Here is a 21,863-nt window from a genome sequence, read left to right as displayed (position 1 = left end):
CATGACCATTTTACTGAAAACTAGTGCTTTCTTTGAACAAGAACTTAGTCATAGAACATGAAATGTAAAATGGCACTAAATATTTGGTGAGTTTACCAACTTTATTGGACAAAAACAGTGAGAAACAACAAAATGCAAAGCACTTCACTTTACCCCGTGAATTCGTGGTCATTTCACGTCGATTTAATTTTCCAAACAAATGTAACTTTTATTTTTAAATGAGTTTGTACTTTTGATTTCAAAATAAATTGAGTATTTTGACTTGCAATATATAATATGGAAACAAATTAAAAACGGTATGCGGTATGTTATAATACTAAATACTGATATAAACGTGATAATTACGTCATCTGCAATTAACATCATGAGAACTGAACTGCACCTTTGTTTGACTATATCTACCTGAGAATAATCCCGAACCATGGAAAGTGCTTTCTTTCATCGGATTACCAGTAAAATTTATTAATATGTATTTACTATAACTTTTTTATTTTGACAAACACTTTCTGCCTACATTGTACTTAGTTATGGCTGAGAAATTACATAAAGTAATCATTGTTAAAGCCATAATATACAATGGCTTTGCAGTATTTCACCAAAAGATTGTTAATGTAATTACAATAGTATATTTAAAGACTTAGTAACTACCATATGGCTCCATATAACTCTATCTTGTATAGGTTGTCCGCTGGATTAGAATATGTGTTAATATATTTATCATAAAATAATGATTTGTTTAAGCTTACGTGTTACAATATATCAGCACAAAAATGAATAGAGTCAACGCAAACGTAAATTACTATGAGTATTGTACACTTGTTATGTTTTAGGCAACCAATAAATCAAATTAAATTATGACATTTTGGAATATATTGGTTCACTTGACTGATGGATTTGTTGTACATGCTTGTTCCATATTAAGGCTCATTTTTATTTAATTGTATAATGTTTTAAATAATAAAATATGTATTGAATCACCTGAAAACACTATGTTGTATATTTATTTGTCCACATCGGACATGGCCTTCTGGATATTTTGTAAATAAATCTTGAATATTGAAAATTTTAAATAAACGTTTCGGATGGGATACGTTCACTTCATTCACACTATACACACGAAACAGATATATTAATAAGTCATTTCTATGATGTACTACAAAGCCTACAAGTGTGATGACCAGTTCATGGCCACAGGGCGATGTGACAACCATGGAATCACTTAATCTTTTATACAAGCTCGAGTGGGCGAAATGTCGCTTAAAGACCATTACAATAAAACTCCCGACGCATTGACTCGAAAGTTTATGTCCATTTTAAAGTTCTCCTATCATTGTTAATTTTTATTGCTTGATGTATATAGATATTTATATATATTAGACATGATATCAAACTGAAATTCCTTTGGTAGTATATGCATTTTTAGCTGAATTTATGGGATTTATAGTATGCTCTATGTATTATCGTGTTGTCGTAATTCTGAAAGAACTGGCTGATGCTATTTTAATTGACTTGATAAAAGTACACCAAATTCGACACTGACCAAAAAGCATGTAATTTTTACTAAAAAAATAAGAAAAAGAAGGTAAATTGTTACATACATGTTATAGCTTTAAACAAACACCAGTGTATCAATTAAAATAAATAGCAAAACGGATATCACAGTCTATGAATGCAGACATTAATTTGATTTTACTGAGCCCGATAATATCTAATTATTCTGATAATATGAATAAACATAAAAAGTGCCCATGATTATTATCCATAACGACAGTGTTTGATTATTTTGAAAATCGAATTTAGATTTAGATCTTTCGGTGTCATTCTTTTTATATGTTAAGACGCTCAACTCAACTCAACTCAACTCAATATATTGCGCTAAACCAACAAAGGGACTAAGAAATACATTGCTAAAGTCACTGACCCCTTACATACCAACATCTGATCAGCAAACGTACGACCAGATGACCAAATGATCATAAGATCAAGAATTTCAGTTAAACTGGATATAAGTGTCACAAACACAATTAAAAGTTGTACTTACACAATCAAATAAGACGTTTTCCTAAAATGACCATTAAAAATATTAGTATCGTAGAAATAGATTTGGAATATCGATTTGAAAAAGCAGCTTTTAGATTCGTGGTTCAAGGGGCACTATAAAGTTTGCAAATAAAATAGGAATTCGTAGCCACGTAGATATTAATTGAAAACCCTACTTATAAAGGGTAATATTTCTAATCTGTACTGTGATTATTTAAGTCAAATGAGTTAAACATAATAATGCATTAAAATCAGAAACATTTTTTGCATCAGCCTATTTTTTGTGTCCCTTTAATTTTATTTTACTGTCAAAGATAGTGTCTGACAATGCAGCTAATAAAGGCATACACAATTTTATTATATACCCATCATATATCCACAAGCCATACATATCGCAAAATAAGATAGTCCGTATTGCACTCAAGTGCAATATGGCCGTATTCCACTTTTGTGACGTCACGACATAACAAGTATCATTGCGCGATATTAAAATGACGTCAAAAAAATAGTGCGTCATTAAAATCACATTTATTATGAAAACGTGTGGCTTTTAAGTGATCTAACCAGTAATGTATATAATAAAAGTGTTATTAGTACTGCGTTGTGAACCGGAATGTCGTTATCGACTCTCGCGGATTTTTGCAGATTTTGCAAATATCCACTCCAGTCGAATAGTACAACTTCCCGGATCAAAACACAGTACTAATAACCCTTTTATACTGAAAGTCTCGTATATCTTTGTGGTGCACGTTTTTTATTAGTTAATGTTATTATTACTTATTTAAGTTTTATATAAAATACACGATAGAGCTACAATATAAATATTTATTTTAATTAAAAAGTCTTATATGAAATCCACTATAGAGCTACAATGTAAATATCTATTTTCAATAGTAATTTATCAAATCGTCATACAGAATAGAAAGTAAAAATGTCAAACTTATTGAAGTATTTTGCTTTACTGCTTAATGTTTTCTATTGAATGCTTATTATGGTAATAATATTGGTAATACTGTTTTGTACATGCATTTACCATTAAATACTGAATATGATATTTCTCCACGGCCCTCTGGATTTTATGTAAATAAAACTTTGAAACTTTGAAAACTTATCTTTGTGATAAACAGTATACGATTGAAACAAAATTTGCTCTGGTGATATACCAGTTCAATAATTAGGGACATGGATAGATGCTACTGAATGTAACAAAGCAATAGTATTTAGTACTCTATATATAGTATATATAGTATAAGAGGGACGACACATTTGCGAAAAACCAAACTGAGCGACCTTGCGCTCCAAAATATTTCAATATCAATTTTGTATATAAGTACATCCTACACAGATTATTGACTACTTACAATTACAGAGATCACTTTAATGATACATTAATCCCTGGGCTAAAGGATATAATTGCTTACACACATCACACCCACGTATCAACATTAATGTCATTGAGATTTGTACGCTAAAAAGACAATAAAACAACATAACCAACAGTCATGGACGGGGTAAAGCCACCCTGACGTACGCTGTGGTCATTGTGCCACGAGCAGTCAATTTATTTAGCGATTAATTGAAAGAATTATCTTGATCTGATTAACAATGTGGAATAAGTAATAAAAACAATTAAAGTTTTGTGTTTATTTACAACAGGATATAAACATGTATGGGTGAATGAATCGCGTCGTGAACGGGGACCTGGCTATCTATATATATGTCCACACTCCGGACTGTCCGGCATAACAGGTCAAAGGACTGACCAGTTGAAGCGGGACTCAATTCTATAGACAAAACTAAAGGCACGCTGGAATCAACGAGGAGTTTGGGAAACAACATTTCACGGGCCAGTCTACTTTGAAGTTAAAGGTAAGTCTTTTAGTTGTCATTGCTCAATATGAACATGGTTTTATGTCATTGAAGGATTTCAAATCCACGGAACTTCCTGAATACTCCGATGTGGAAGGTTAAAAGCTGCACTCTCACAGATTGAACGTTTTGACAACTTTTAAAAAAAATTGTCCGGGAACGAACCAATTTATGCCAAAATGCATGGAAACAAGTCACATGAGACTGCTGACAAAAATTAGATCGCAGATTTTTTATATTTAAGTTATTTTTTTATGTTTTATGAATTTTTCTTAAACCGTAAGGAACGCTTTTAACCATAAAATATTTATTTTCGAACGGAAATATGAAAAACTGCTGTCTGATTTTTTTGTCAGCAGTCTTTTATCACTGGTTTGCAGATATTTACGCAAAAATAGGCTCATTCCAAGACAAAAATCAATAAGTTGTTAAAACGGTAAATCTGTGAGAGTGCAACTTTAAAAGGATTAAAACATTTTCACTTTCGAGTTTTGAGTCTAATTAGGCAAGATATTTCGAAATTTTCATCTTTCAGTGAGTTAAACATACCACACTCTCTATGAAACATATGTTCATAAATATTTAAAAAGTGAGTAATGTACTTGAATAACATGCAGAAAACAACATACATGAAGACAAGTGCAATACATCTATATTTTTAAATAAATATGTTTAAGCACAGTACGTGCAACTCCGTTGCTCCGACGTTGCTTGGCTCGTTTTTTTGTACAAAGGACCGTCCGATTATTTGTTACTATAAGTTTATTTAAAATTAGGTCCGATGGCTCGATGTTGTCTCTTCTGATTGTTTTTCCTGGCACGGTTCCAGTTACATGACCGAGGGAAGAGGCTTTTCTGGTGGTCATATACAATAATAAAAAAAACACAATGTTGGTGAAGAAACAAGTTGAACAGTTGAAAAGGTTGACACTTTGTGTTTCAGGTCAGGGTAAGGGGTCGGGGTTCATTTCAGTCTGAAATTATGTGAAACGTAATCTGAGGGATGATTTCATTGCATAAATATTGACATATATAATTATGCTTCTCATATTATCTCTAACTTATTCTGTATGTAAAAGGGACTCGCTCATGGTTTGAACAATGCAATTCTTACGGATATTCTTTTCATACGAAATAATATTTGTCAAAACACCAGGAGGAGTGTTTAAACTAAGATACTGACAGCTGGAACCCTTAAACAAATATTGATATATGCACGGGGATGGGGGGGGGGGGGGTGCAGAAGAGAATTTGGTCCAAAAGATGAGCGAGTCCCTTTAAGCATAATTATTTAGCGGTTCATGCTTCTTTCTTGATATTTTCACATATGATAATATTACGGTGTTTTCTTCTTTTCAGTCATCAATATGAGGGCTGCTTTCGGCCTGGCGCTCGTGGCGGTTTTCACGCTACAACTGGTGCACGGGAAAATGGCAAACGGTATCTTGTAACATTGATTTATAGCTTATTCTTTAATCAGTTCAAGTTTTGTTATTTATTTTGATACTGAAATAAAAACGTATTGTCATCCTATTAACACTCTTTTCTGGAGTTTCACATGTCTTCATGTATTAAGCGTAATAATAATAAAAAAAAATAATAATGATAAAAGTAATACTAATACTAATAATGAAAATAATAATAATAATAATAATAATAATAATAATAATAATAATAATAATAATAATAATGATAAAAGTCATACTAATAATGAAAATACTAATAATACTAATAATACTAATAATACTACTACTACTACTACTACTAATAATAATAATAATAATAATAATAATAGTAATAATAATAATAATAATAATAATAATAATAATAATAATAATAATAATAATAATTGTAATAATAATAATAATAATTATAATAGAAACGCGAGAAAAATGCAGTCATTTAACGTGTGTCTGAAAGCTTTAACTCTAGTTGTTTGTATTTCAGGCAGGAGATGCAAGGTAAATTTCCAGTCAGCTCAAATAACTCGGTTTCGAAACGAAAACAGTCTGCCGGCTGAGCTGAGTTACAGCATGGAGGTTGAAGGTCAGGGAAAGTTTGACCTTGACCTTGTCCTTGACCCAAGAATGGATCTACCAACCGCCACAGAGGATAATGGTAGAGGGAGGTTCAGGAAACAGAAACGCAACGTGGTAACGTCCTTAAAACTTAACTTATATATTGATTGATTATTCAAACGAGCATTGAACATATGAACAAAACTAACTACTGCACCTATTATCCGAGTTATAAAAATTATACCCGACAGTCGAACCCCGTTGCCTCGAACTCGCTTGGCTAGAATTCCTTGTTGACTCAAACTGAATTTAAAGGATCGATTTCTTTAACCTGAAGATTAGCATTCCGACTTGACTCGAACTTTTTGAGGCTCGATGTATTTTCGCCGGTCATTGGCAGCTCGAACCAACGAATTTCGAGTGTCAACCGCCATGAGTTGCGCGTGTAGTAACTGTTTGGAACCATTTTGCTTGGAGACAGGGTTCAATAAGTAGCGTGCGTATAAGTATAAGTGAATATCGTTATAATTTATTTAACCCCTACTTATTGCACAGTCACGCTCCGCCTACTTGGTAACCGTTCTGAAATGGTAGTTAATGACAACACTCTGCAATATTTAAAATAATTTAAATTTATGACACTTTAGATTGTAATTTCTGCGCATGGCAAGTTTATAGCATTATCAGTGCATACATAGATAAACATTGGTCTTATTGATATGTTTTTTAAAGCACGATAAAAGGAAATATGTGCACATATACTATAATGATGTCCTCTTTATTATGGTTTCTGTATTAATTTCAGAAAATCGGATTTTACACCGACAAGAACGGGAGAGGTTCTTTTGCATGTGAAATGAAACAAAATAAAGCAGGCATGTCATGTGATTTGGTAAGTATTTTGATTTCGTTCTAATAAAGTTTATCGAAAACACAATAGGAAATAAGTAAATGTTTTATTGATTACAGTATTTACGGAAATGCAATGTGATTCTGGTTTGACTTAAAAGCTATACTAAATAAATTTATCGTTGGAGCTGAGTTATATAATTATAAACTATATATGATTGGATAAAAATGTTACGGTCGATGATATAGTTCAATAAATTCCAACTTGAGATAGTTCGCGTACATAAAACGACTTTGACCTTTAAGAGCGCCCTGGTGACCTTCCATGACGAGGATTGCTATATAGGGGGTGGAGCGGACTCTGCCCTCTGTTTTCCCCACGGGAACGGAACGCTCAAATACTACGAAGTACCCGGGGGTAAGTAAGGAAGCCATTGGTGTAGCTTTTTTTGCTTCTTTTGCGACCCCCCCCCCCCCCCCCTATCTGATGTTCAGCTCAGTGTATATCATCATAAAAAGACTTAGACAGAATTAAATAAAGACTACAAGTTAGTTAGTAAAATAGTAATTAAGTATAGTGTGTATTATTGTGCCACGTGCATAACATACAAGATTTTCACAATACTAAGTTTAACAATTAAATCAATAATAATAGATATAGTAATAATAATATAAATAATGATATTGATAATAACCCGGCCTAAACGGGGCGGTATAAGTCGGCTTAACATTTTCAAAGCATTGGTTCGATAAACATAAACTGGTCCTCAATACATAGTGTTTGTAGGCTGTAGGCCGCAATGCGCCGGGGTTACAAAAAGGTGTAAAATGGTTTAAAACAGTGGGAATTAAAAGACCACTTTAATTAAATTCGCCCATTGAATTGCAAAATTAAAGTGAATACATAATTATAGATAAATACGAAGACAATGTATTCTTCACTACAGAAGATGGAGTACGTCATGAGGGCGGAAGAGGCCACGTGTTCAACGCCCAGTTTAGCGCGAACCGGAAGTTGCGGTCCATACTTCCGGAGGCCGGCTTCAAGGTGGTTAAGATAGCATTTATCGTGGACGCCGCATTCATGCAACAGTAAGGCCAATGCACATGTCACATCTACGGACACGTTTTTTTCTTTTCTTCTGATTTATTTGTGAAATTCTTGGTTCAATGTATACTGTACAGACTCGTGTGCGCAACTGTTCCAATCCTTGAATGAATCGATGTATGGAAATAAGTGTATTGAGTATTTACCGTTACCTATTCAAGTTTGGTCCTAGACCTGCTGAGAAATAGCTGTTGACGCAGCCATTTTTCTTAAAAATTAGTACTTTAATTAAAATATCCATTAACACTATATAAATGTCGGTGTTAAAGTGACACTCTTATTCAAAATCAATACATACACATGAATAACAAACATTAATTTTGAGTGATGAACCTTTAACTACTTACTAAATAATGGATTTTTATGGAAAATATTAATTACTGATAACAAGATTGTAACCTTGTATTTAATAGCAGAAAGCGCAAAAAATATTAAATGATTGGCGAATGCTACAAGATTTACTGTGGTCTACTGTAGTCTCATAAGGCAGAAATACTGTGTTTTATGCTCATTTCTTTCAAATCAAACTCGGTATATTTCATAAGAACCATTGTTTTCGACATTTATTCATCGTTTTTTTTTTTTTTTTTTTTTTTTTTTTTTTTTTTTAATTAGAACAAAATTATTTATTATGGAAAATCTTAATTGGGATTAATAGCCCATCTTTAACTATAAAAACTGGTAAAGGTACGGTGTATTTGAAACGTCCGTTTATATATTTTTTGCAGTACTTGGTTATCGCTTATTGAACTGTAAATAATCATACCTTGAAGGTTTTATGACCGTAACCTTGGAGACAACAACGCGGCTCAGAACGAGGCAGAGATGTACGTCACGCTGCTTGCTAACGAGGTACGTTTACGTAACGGAACTATTACCTTGAAAATCTATCTGGCTATCATAGCTTTAAAGTGACACTCTTATCCGATATCAATACAAACACTTGTATAACAAATATAATTTTTGAGCGATGAACCTTTAACTTCCAACTACTCGTAAATAATGCATTTATGGAAAATATTAATTGCTGATAACAAGATTGCAACCGTGTATTCAAAAGTTGAAACGCAAAATATTTATTCATTGGCGAGTGTTAAAAGATTAAGTGCGGTCTGATATCGTCTTATAAGGAAGTAATAACGTGCTTTCTGCACTTTCAATTTAAACTCGCTATCTTTCATAAGAACCATTGTTGTTTTTTTACATTTATCCATCCGTTTTGATATAAAAAAATGCATCAATGTGGTTAATCTTATTTGAGAGTATGGGTAAAACCTTGAACGAATCGGAACTGTAGATTACAGATGACTAACTTTCAGTTTACAAATGTGTTCCGTATTGGTGTCCGGGATGACGTCATATGAAGTTCCCATATCCATTCCAAATTTCACTTGAAATAACATGTATGCTGTTAACAGGAAAGTTTATTGAAATTTACTTAAAAATAACTATATGTCCATTGGAGTGAATGAGTTGTTTATATTTTGTTAATTATAATTTGTTACAAAACCTTCCTTTATTTCAGATGAACGTTTTCTACAGCTCCGTGAAGGAAGCATCCGGCGGCAGCTTGGATCTGTATGTGTTCCCTTCCGACATCGTATACCCACAGGTGAGTTGGAGTGAGTGAGTGAGTGAGTGAGTGAGTGAGTGAGTGAGTGAGTGAGTGAGTGAGCGAGTGAGCGAGTGAGTGAGTGAGTAAGTGATGATGATGATGATGATGATTTGACTTTTAAATTCGTATACTTGTTTGCAGGCTGGCACAAACTTTGCCTGGTCGGGTGACTACGTGACTGGCGATGTCATTGACACTGAGGGTAATTTTAATAATGCGCTTTACGCCTACGTGAACAGTGGCTTCACTAGCGAGGATTTTGACCACGCCATGGCCATCACTGGGTACGCAACGTTCAACTTTAACAATAAAATATATTTTAATATCTATTTTTCTTTAAAACAGGCCTTTTCCTATAGTACCCATGGATCCGACCATCGGACCCATTCCCCTTGCAAAATATATGATCATTTTCCCAATCTGGAAAAAAACTTGTCCCATTCAAAATTAAACAAAATATTGTTTTTTTATGAAATTGTTTTTACCTGCAATGGTTCATTCAACATCCTATTGAAGTGTGCGATATTAAGATTTTCATCACATTCAGAGATCATTATGCAATAGTTTTGCAATAGATATTTACTACCCAAGGTTTTGATATTTCAACCATTTCAGGAAAAAAAACTAATATTTTAACAATTTCCTCATTTGCAGGAGACAGGAAAAGATAGTTCTTTTAACTATTTTTTGATGTAAAACGATGAGTTTTTTTCTCATACTGGCATAATTCGCGACGAAATTTTCCCAAAAAGTTATGGCCCAAAATAGGTTGAAGAAGGCCTGTTAAAGTGGCACTCTTATTCAAAATCAATACAAGCACATGTATAACAAATATAAATTTTGAGTGATAAACCTTAAACTTTTTACAAAATGATGCAATTATTGAAAATGTATTACTGATAACTAGACTGTTACTGTGTATTTAATAGCTGAAAACGCAAAATTATTAAATGATTGCTAAAAGATTTACTGTGATCTACTATCGCCTCATAAGGTAGAAATACCGTGTTTTTTTTGCACCTTTCTGTCAAATTAAACGCGGTATCCGTCATAAAAAAGCCATTATTTTCGACATCTATTCATCCTTTTTTGTATATTAAAACATTTGTAATAATTGTAGTAAATCTTATTTCGGAGTAAGAGTGCATCTTTAAGTACATGTAACTAAACTTATGCCTCCAACAAAAGGGGCTATACACCGTATGATGAAATAGCGAAAACAAAAAAAGTAATTATCGAAAACTGACATAAACTTGGTATCGATGTGTACAATGCATTGAAACTAACGAACTGAAGTACTACATAGTTAACAATTTATTTATTTTCCCAATTTTTTCGTATTTTTTCATTAAAAATGATTTTTAGCTATGCCTACCTAGTAGAATTCATTCTTATGCGTGATTGGCTAGTCGATGTTAGCACTTGATATTACCAAGTTAGGTATATAGTTTAAATATTCCAACGATTTCGGGTATGCTTTCGAACACAGTGGTTACAACACTGAATTACAATGTCTTGGCGACATCGGTTCGAACCCGGTCTCCGTATTGATTTTTTGACATTTTTGTATATATTTTTTTTTACAATTATGATATCAAAGAGTAAAACATTTTATTAAATAATTGCCCTGAGATTCGTTAAAGAAAAAAAATGTTTGGTGCCAATTTGGTGTATAGTCCCTTTAATACAGGATTGTGCATGTTCGATAGATAAGTTAGTCGTACATTCGCTTATTAAAGCGCTAGACACCGTGCACTTTTATCAACAAAAGTTGGAGGCCAACTTAAAAAAACAAAACACTAAATACCTTATAGCTAACCTTCAATCTATTTCAGGTTTAACTTGGCCGGGGGATTGCTAGGTGAGTAAAAATGGTATATGTTTTAAAAATTCGGAGCTCCTCGGCCATTTTTATCGAAAACAACCTCGGATGTATTTGGACGGTTTACATACTGAAAAGGCGGTACGTTTAGGTCCGCTACAAGTAGATCGCGTAGTAATATTATTTAGCAGTTAAACTTTATTACCTATTTCTTGGGAATCTCAATTATGTGTGCAATAATATACTTCACTGGCAATCAATTTAAACTTAGATAAATAAATACAACTCTAAAACACTATAGTTAATATATGATATAATTCAACTACTTCAACTGATGTACCGGCATACATCCGAGGTTGTTTGCGATAAAAATGGCCGAGGAGTTCCGAATGATTTTTGAAATAAATCCATCTTTATGTGTAAACTTGAAGCTTTAAAACGCACTGACAGACACGTAAGCTGACCGGCTTTGATGGCTCGACAACAAATGATATAAAATTTGGCTGCTTGTCTAAAATCACTGATTTTCAGACACTTCCGCAAAAATTAACTGATTCTAAGACCAAAAACCAACAACAGTTTTCAAAACGGTTAATCTATGAGAGTGCAGCTTTAAAGGGACACAATATAGTTTTTGACTTGATAGTTCAAATAAAGCGTATTACGTTAAACACATTATTATGTTTAACTCATTCGACTTTAATGGTAGAAAAATAAATACTATGATTATTTTAAAGATATTTTTACTAGCCCCCAACTAATAGGTACGTGGCCACATGTTTGCCCGTTAAAACGCAAAAATATGTTTTGTTCATCCGTAAAACTGGATTTGTCCCCTCCCTAAAATATCAAATCTTTAAGGGGAAAAATGAACTTACGAATCATTCCTTTGTGCTTCATAAGTCTATGAATACTTAATAAGGAGGTTTGTCCTTAGCCCGAAAATCCATAACAATTAAACTACAACCTTTGTGTCGGTTGCGCAGGTTACGCATACGTTTCCACTGTGTGCAGGGACACGGCCTATCGTTACTCCATCAACGAGTTCGCGTCATACAACGTCGCCCCTGTCGCAGCCCACGAGCTAGGACATGCGTAAGTCACGTTCCCTCTCATTGTGAAATATACAGAGCTGGTTGAAAAGGCTCAGCATTCGTAAGTATGCGTAGCTATTTCTGCTAGGGCTCCATATTCGTAAATATGCGTAGCTAGATCGACCAAGTCTCCACATTCGTAAATATGCGTAGCTAGTTCTGCCAGGGTTCCACATTCGTAAATATGCGAAGTTAGTTCTGCCAGGGTTCCACATACGTAAATATGTGTAGCTAGATCTGCCAGGGAAACACATTCGTAAATATGCGTAGCTAGATCTGCCAGGGTTCCACATTCGTAAATATGCGTAGCTAGATCTGCCAAGGTTCTTCATTCGTAAATATGCGTGGCTAGATCTGCCAAGGTTCCACATGAGTAAATATGCGTAGCTAGATCTGCCAATGTTCCACATTCGTAAATATGCGTAACTAGATTTGCCAGGGTTCCACATTTGTAAATATGCATAGCTTGATCTGCCAGGGTTTCACATTCGTAAATATGCGTAGCTAGACTTGCCAGGGTTCCACATTTATAAATGTGAGTAGCTAGATCTACCAGGGTTCCACATTTGTAAATATGCGAAGCTAGATCTGCTAGTGCTCGACATTCGTAAATATGCGTAGCTAGATCTGCCAGGTCTCCACATTCGTAAATATACGTAGCTAGATCTGCCAGTGCTTCATATGCGTACGCTTGCTTAGCTAGATCTGCCAAGGTTCCACATTCGTAAATATACGTAGCTAGATCTGCCAGTGCTTCATATGCGTACGCTTGCTTAGCTAGATCTGCCAAGGTTCCACATTCATAAATATGCGAAACTAGACCTGCCAGAGCTTGACACTGTTTGTAAATAATTTATCTTTTTTGGCTGTGCTCGGATAATCCCGATTTGCCGTTTACAGAAGTAATACTGGTATACAAAAGCTAGTTTACTATCTCTACGTTTCAACGTGAGATAAAACACGGGTCTAAGTATTATTGACAGCGTCTCAATCCAGCCTAAATGTTTAAAAAGACTGCAGCCAATCTAACAAACTGGTTGGTGTTTTCCATTTAAACACATGAAAAAATTTGATAATGCAATCTAGCCGAAAAATAAACAGTAGACAACTTAATCAAGTGTAATGCATTTGACTGCAGCTGACGTATTTATATAATTAATTAATTATATACACACACAGTGGCTTGATGACAAATGCTCATTAAAGTCTAAAAGTCATAATAAATCAGTTCAACTAGCCAAAATTATATTTTACACATACTTGAACATGTATATCATCCATATAATACATCGACGTAAAATATAATTTTGTCTAGTTGAACTGATTTATTATGACTTTAATGAGCCTTTGTCATCAAGCCACTGTGTATAGGTATATGTTGCCTTAGAAATGGAAAAAAAGAAAGGAAAATTACAGTAAAGTGATCAATAAATACAAAGAAATTATTTCTATTGACACCGTTCAGACTTGGTTCGCAACACGACTCGACTGGTAACAACTGCCCCAGTTCCAGGAACGTTATGTCGCCGTACTTGGGTACTCCTTCCGGCTCCTCAGTGGACAACTTCTACAAGTTCTCAACATGTAGCGCCGGCTACTTCATAGCCCACCTCGACCAGTAAGGACGCCACTGTTATGCAATAATATTATGATGATATATGATTTTAGCGTTTTATACAGTCGTTGTTTTGTTTTCTCATTTATGATCTATTTTAAGAGTGTCAATATAACAGTCGGTAAGGGTTCATGCTGACCTAATAAACGCATTTACTTAATGAGCTTTAAAATAAATAAACACCACCTTTCCTCTTTAAAATAGTTTGTTAAATACATTTTTTTAATATTTTGTGTTCCTGGTATAGTATATACATGGTACGACTTCTGTAGATATCCAAGCTGCTCAGTAAACACTGGTGGGTTGACGGACGCGCAGTTTGAGAAGGCGTTCTGCAGCGGCCTCCTTGGACAGCGGGACTCTAGCCTTGACCTCCAGTGTAAGCGGCGCACCGGAAACCGCGACAGCACGGCCTGCAGCCAGGTACTGTAAAAATCTGTGTAGTTACAAATAAGCATCACACGTTACTTATATACGTTGTACTTGTTAGATAAAATAAAAGTAAATAAAAGTACGCATTTGTATTCTTAGATGTGTCGACACGTCATGCATTTCCTAATCAAAGTAAGCACCTACGTGAAAGAAAGTTATAGTTTACACGTTACACTTGACTTGGTAGTCATAATGAACTGTTGCAGTACATTGGAAGTTTGCAATTGTAATGCGTGGATTTGATCATGGGTCATGTTGGCATATTGAACTATCTACTGATGATCGTAATATTTTTTGAATAATATCTTATTGTTGTTTGCAGTCTGTGAGCGGGGACTCGGGGTGTTATAGAAGCGGGCAGGTGTCATGCCGGACCAGCCCAGGAGGCTCGTGCTCTAACTCTTTGACAAGCTACGTCTGGAACGGCACGCCATGCGGCTCAGAAAAGGTAAGCACGTGATCTCGTGTATTGTGCTTTATAAGTAAACACATACTGATTATATGGACAAGAACACAATATACCTCTATACACCCCAACAATGATTATGTAGCCATAGTCAATCGTAACAACTCGGCCATCTTCGGCGGGCTTCGGGTTAGACCTCGTAAATAGGTTTCACGATATACGAAAACTTCATGAAGACGCCGGTAATTAACTTAATTAACATTACCGGGGGCGATTCCAGGATTTGATGTTAGAGGGGGTGTAACTGAGGGCCGTAACCATTTTACTTGCGCACCTCCCTTAGAACCAAAATGAATTTGGGCTAATATGATGAATACGCTAAGTAGACTCTTTCGATAGTTTAATTGATGTTCTGAAATGAATGATTTTCCTTCGTATCGTAAATACGCTTTGGCGAAATAAGATTAAAATTAAAATTATTATGTGTATAATAAATATAGCATCTATATAGCAAATAGAAGTAAGGGGGTAGAAATAGTTGTCAAGAATAAAGTACTTCTACAATCTACCCACTGTCCAACACCTGAAATACATCTATTGTAGGTTATTCTGGCAAGGGGATAGTCCATGGGTATAAGTTTCAAAGGTTCTATTCATTAATTCATTACATCTTGCATTCTTCTGCGACGATAAATGTTTCCACTTCTCTTAATCAGATATGCTACAAAGGCCGATGCGTCTCCGAGTTCGACATATGTCCAACCGGAGAAACCCCTTCAACACCAACAACGCCAACGACAACAACAACGACGCCTGCACCGACGACGACAGCCCCAGCGCCCTGCTCATGCTGTGGAAAACGAGGAAGGAAAAAGAAGAAGTGTTGCCGCAGGGGCCGCCGCAGGTACCGCGAAGACTGCTACTGCTGCAATGGGCGCTCACCCCCTGCTTAATTATGAAGGCTGATGATGACGGGAATGTTTGGGGGAAGTTAGTAGTTGGTAGCTGGTGGATTCAGTCAGTAGACAAAATATTCTCCAACATTTGAAGCAGCTTGCTATAGGGGTTTTTAGTATGCATTTTCTTCATTAATAAATTTTCCGATCGTTTGTGACACTCCAGTTTCATTTAACTTGATAAAAAATGCAATATTATAACATTTAACCGTTACTTAAATAGGATTTACTGATTTTCTACAATTCATTACATACGTGTTATAGCCAACATTTATCACTTAAATGAAATAACTGTCCGCACTATATTCATCAAAACATTGTGGCTTTGTTTGTCTATGAAATTCCATTCAATAAATGATAAACTAGTAACTGACTTGCTTCTTCCTTTTTCGGAAATTATAATCAAACACGAAGGACATTTCCGGATAACGCGATTGCACCTCCAAGATTCGACCTATTACTTTGAGGTTTATTAAAAGCCAAAGCGAAAAACCATCGAACGAACAGACAGGAAACATATAAAGCAATGTACACACAAATATCGTTAGCCTGTCTTAACCACGTATGAATCCTGATAAGATGAACACAGATGTGTGAATGGGAGGCCTACTGTTATTTATTTTAATGGTATAAGACTTGTAAGATTTAGTGACATGTAACCTACGCGTATTATTTTAAAGAAAGTCCGAAAATCAGCAAGGCCTAAAAGAACTAAACTGGAGGAGGATGCAATTTCAAGTACAAACGAAGTACGAATAAAATGTCAATCGAAGGAACAGATACAGTCATATCTCTTTCAGCCTACTTACAGATACATTCATATCTCTTTCAGCCTACATACAGATACAGTCATATCTCTTTCAGCCTACATACAGATACAGTCATATCTCTTTCAGCCTACATACAGATACAGTCATATCTCTTTCAGCCTACATACAGATACAGTCATATCTCTTTCAGCCTACATACAGATACAGTCATATCTATTTCCACCTTCAAAACAGATACAGTCATATCCCGTTCCGCCTTCATTCAGATACAGTCATATCTCGTTCCTCCTACATACAGATACATCCATATATCTCTCCGCCTACATACAGTTACATTCATATCGCATTCTGCCTACATTCAGATACATTCATATCTCTTTCCGCCTACATACAGATACAGTCATATATCGTCCCGCCTACAAACAGATACAGTCATATATCGTCCCGCCTACATTCAGATACATTCATATCTCTTTCCGCCTACATACAGATACAGTCATATATCGTCCCGCCTACATTCAGATACATTCATATCTCTTTCCGCCTACAAACAGATACAGTCATATATCGTCCCGCCTACATTCAGATACATTCATATCTCTTTCCGCCTACATACAGATACAGTCATATATCGTCCCGTCTACATTCAGATACATTCATATCTCTTTCCGCCTACAAACAGATACAGTCATATATCGTCCCGCCTACATTCAGATACATTCATATCTCTTTCCTCATACATACAGATACAGTCATATCTCTTTCCGCCTACATACAGATACATTCATATCTCTTTCCGCCTACATACAGATACATTCATATCTCTTTCCGCCTACATACAGATACATTCATATTTCTTTCCGCCTACATACAGATACAGTCATATGTCTTTCCGCCTACATACAGATACAGTCATATATCGTCACGCCTACATACAGATACAGTCATATATTGTCCCGCCTACATACAGATACATTCATATCTCTTTCCCCGCCTACATACAGATACAGTCATATCTCTTTCCGCCTACATACAGATACAGTCATATCTCTTTCCGCCTACATACAGATACAGTCATATATCGTCCCGCCTACATACAGATACATTCATATCTCTTTCCGCCTACATACAGATACAGTCATATATCGTCCCGCCTACAAACAGATACAGTCATATGTCGTCCCGCCTACATTCAGATACATTCATATCTCTTTCAGCCTACATACTGATACATTCATATCTCTTTCCGCCTACATACAGATACAGTCATATATCGTCCCGCCTACATACAGATACAGTCATATATTGTCCCGCCTACATACAGATACAGTCATATATCGTCCCGCCTACATACAGATACATTCATATCAAACAGATACAGTCATATATCGTCCCGCCTACATACAGATACAGTCATATATCGTCCCGCCTACATACAGATACAGTCATATATTGTCCCGCCTACATACAGATACAGTCATATATTGTCCCGCCTACATACAGATACAGTCATATATCGTCCCGCCTACATACAGATACATTCATATCATACAGATACAGTCATATATCGTCCCGCCTACATACAGATGCATTCATATCAAACAGATACAGTCATATATCGTCCCGCCTACATACAGATACAGTCATATATTGTCCCGCATACATACAGATACAGTCACATATTGTCCCGCCTACATACAGATACAGTCATATATTGTCCCGCCTACATACAGATACAGTCATATATTGTCCCGCCTACATACAAATACATTCATATATTGTCCCGCCTACATACAGATACAGTCATATATTGTCCCGCCTACATACAGATACAGTCATATATTGTCCCGCCTACATACAGATACATTCATATCTCTTTCCGCCTACATACAGATACAGTCATATATCGTCCCGCCTACATACAGATAAAGTCATGTATTGTCCCGCCTACATACAGATACAGTCATATATCGTCCCGCCTACATACAGATACAGTCATGTATCGTCCCGCCTACATACAGATACAGTCATGTATCGTCCCGCCTACATACAGATACAGTCATATATCGTCCCGCCTACATACAGATACAGTCATATATTGTCCCGCCTACATACAGATACATTCATATCTCTTTCCGCCTACATACAGATACAGTCATATATCGTCCCGCCTACATACAGATACAGTCATATATTGTCCCGCCTACATACAGATACAGTCATATATTGTCCCGCCTACATACAGATACAGTCATATATTGTCCCGCCTACATACAGATACAGTCATATATTGTCCCGCCTACATACAGATACAGTCATATCTCGTCCCGCCTACATACAGATACAGTCATATCTCGTCCCGCCTACATACAGATACATTCATATTTCGTTCCGCCTACATACAGATACATTCATATTTCGTTCCGCCTACATACAGATACAGTCATATCTCTTTTCGCCTACAAACAGAAAGTTATTTCTCCCACCTCAGATAAGTAGATCCAATAATTTTACCATGCCAGAAATTCTTATCTTGCCCACGGGCTAAGATAAAATGCCCGTATGGAACTCTTTTTTAATGGTCATCACATTGAAGTTACCTCCCTTGTTGAAGACAGTCGTCTGTAGCATCATAGAAACCTTGTCTTGTGGCAATATTAAGAATGCTTATTTACTATTTCTCGCTTCAAATGCCACCATAAAAAAGTTTTCACGCACCTTTCAAGAAATTATGCTCCACTCTCATCAGAACTATTTTAAGACCGATTTGTTTATAAACATAATCTGAATCACTGCGCGCATATCCATGACAACCACGAACTATCAAATATCCATACGCATTATTTTCACTACGCACGAAAGAGTTCCAGCAAAAAATACATTTTTACTTAATTTTGTTTAACTGAGGTGGGAGAAAAAGCATCTAACATAGCCGCTCGTGTAAAATAGGTTCATCCCGACCCTCGCGCAGGGTGGTTTGCGGAAACTCGGTAAACCTCGTTTCCGCACAACACCCTACGCTCGGGTCGAGATGAACCTATCTTACACTCTTGGCAATGGAAGATACTAATAGTCTCCTCCCGTGAACATGCAAACATTTTACTGTATATTGTTTAACTGAGTCGGGAGATATGGCATTTACTATGGCTGCTTGTGTCCTCGTGCACGGTGTTCTGTGGACACTCTTTAAACCTAGTTTACACAATAACACCGTACGTTCTTGTGGGATAAACCCATCTTACACACCGGCCATGGAAGATACGCATAATCTATAAAGGACATCTCCACCTGGTTTTGCATTAAAAAGTATGCCGACAACAAAGATCACTCTATTTTCCTTGACTGTCCAGGGAAACCCTTCCATTCATGCATTTCATGATCGAACAACGTATTATTTTTTTTTAATTTAAGCTGATTAAAATGTTGCGATTCAAAACTATCGCAAGATCTGGGGATTACAAATCAACTAAAATATAAAACAAATGAGGTTTGGGAGAGGGGAGGAGGAGGCGGGGGGGGGGGGGGGGTAGAGGTGATTACAATATGGAACTAGCTGAGACGTTTCAATATCTTGGTATACATCTATACAAGAACAACCAGGAAAATCGAAGCCAATGGTGCACATATCAATTAAATCATTTTACCTATAAAGCTGATACACTCTTAAAAGATTACAGATTTACCGTTTTGTTTTTATTTCTTTTCTTGGAATGAGCCAAGACTGTTGACAAAAGATCTGATACAGATTTTCATACTTACGTTCGCCAACTAATCCTTCTATAATCTGAATTTTGTCAGCAGTCATATATTTACTAGTTCTGTGCGTTACGTAGTATAGCGCAGAACTTTTGTCTTAACATTTTGGCGCGCAAATATTAGTGCGCGGTTTAATCGGGTGTAAAAGTCAGGTGACCAATGGCTATTGGTTGGCGGTTTAGGCGGGATAATGTTCGTGGCGATTAGTTCTACGCTCGACAGCGATCTGAACGGTCAACTTTTCAGGCAATCAGGTTCAAGTTTATGTTGTTTTACATTATTAGATACGATTTTGTAAGAGAAATGTACAGATATACGGCAATGTTGTCTTAAAGCATGACACAATAATACTCGCATATTGTATGTGGTATGTTAAGTATATTATATGGCGAGTCTTAAGATATAGTGGGAACAGTTTTCCAGAGCATTTTACACTCTATTGTAGGCGAAGTTTATCTCTGGTTTTTAATCTGACCCATGATATCTTTTCATGTAGTTTGTTGTTTAACAGAATGCTACAATTAAAAACAAATATTTCGTAGAAAACGATTTGATCAGACGTATATTATTGTAACGCTGTTGTACGTACTATACCAGTGAACTGCTCACGCTGTTTCAAGCAATAAATCGCATGTCCTGCCCCGGCAAAGGTGTTTGTTATTTGTAAAAGAAGTGTTCAGACCACTGGTTTCCATGCATTTTCGCAAACATTGGCCCATTCCAAGACAACAAATAAGTTGTTAAAACATGAGAGTGCAGCTTAAATACCAGTATATATGTCATTTTGTGAGTCAAGAGGCTCACACCCAGGCCCAGATTTCAATATACCACGTGTAAGAAAATATGTAAACGTACTAAACATCGACTAGACTAAGTATGTTTCTTAGAAAACTCAAATATTTATAAGAATAACATACCCCCGAATATTGGGTTAAATACTTAAATCAGATGAATTTTCTTTTCTGTTTATACCACATGGAAGCAGAATAGAGCCGTTCATGTCAAGTCTTTCCTGAAAGGGTATGCTCAATTCTGTCTTGACTAACCATATAAAGTTAGTTGCACAGTTATAGAAATTTATTATTTGATTTCCGTCGGCTTATAGATATAATCAGTGAAATTAAACGATTATTTCACTATTTCAAACAGTGAAATAACATTTGATATTTTTCACTGCTCTGAAAACTAAGCCCGCTCTCAATTAAAAATCAAGCGTCAGCGCGCTGGGCTGACACACAAATTCATCGACATCATTTATCAAAATCTTCAATAAACTGTCATTCAAATCGACTTAAGGCACATTATGAAAATAAAAAAAGCAATGGATTCAGCGTGTAAGGTCGCAATATTTTGACTCCAAACCCTGTCATGTCGTATTCTCTGAAACTGACATAGTTATGCTATTACTTTAAGGTCGGTAACTGCGGCCGTTGTCCCCAAGCTGTTGCCCCCTACCGTTGTCCCCCCTGCCGTTGACCCCCTGCCGTTGCGCCCCCCCCCTGCCGTTGCCCCC

General features: G+C 35.9%; 1 protein-coding gene across 1 annotated transcript; it reads left to right on the top strand.

The window, feature by feature from the left end:
• Positions 1-4,797: 4,797 nt before the first annotated feature.
• LOC128215497 (uncharacterized) lies at positions 4,798-15,821 on the top strand. Its single transcript, XM_052922179.1, has 15 exons — positions 4,798-4,858; positions 5,269-5,349; positions 5,857-6,062; positions 6,733-6,819; positions 7,083-7,194; positions 7,724-7,868; positions 8,658-8,736; positions 9,410-9,496; positions 9,641-9,783; positions 11,335-11,360; positions 12,308-12,416; positions 13,881-14,033; positions 14,303-14,453; positions 14,785-14,910; positions 15,585-15,821. The coding sequence occupies exons 1-15, from the start codon at positions 4,798-4,800 to the stop codon at positions 15,819-15,821; spliced, it is 1,803 nt and encodes a 600-aa protein (XP_052778139.1).
• Positions 15,822-21,863: the final 6,042 nt, after the last annotated feature.

The sequence above is a fragment of the Mya arenaria genome, chromosome 13 (assembly GCF_026914265.1).
Source record: "Mya arenaria isolate MELC-2E11 chromosome 13, ASM2691426v1".
NCBI lineage: Eukaryota > Metazoa > Mollusca > Bivalvia > Myida > Myidae > Mya > Mya arenaria.
The sequence above is the reverse complement of the archived record's forward strand: the minus strand, read 5'-3'. Positions and strand labels throughout refer to the sequence as shown.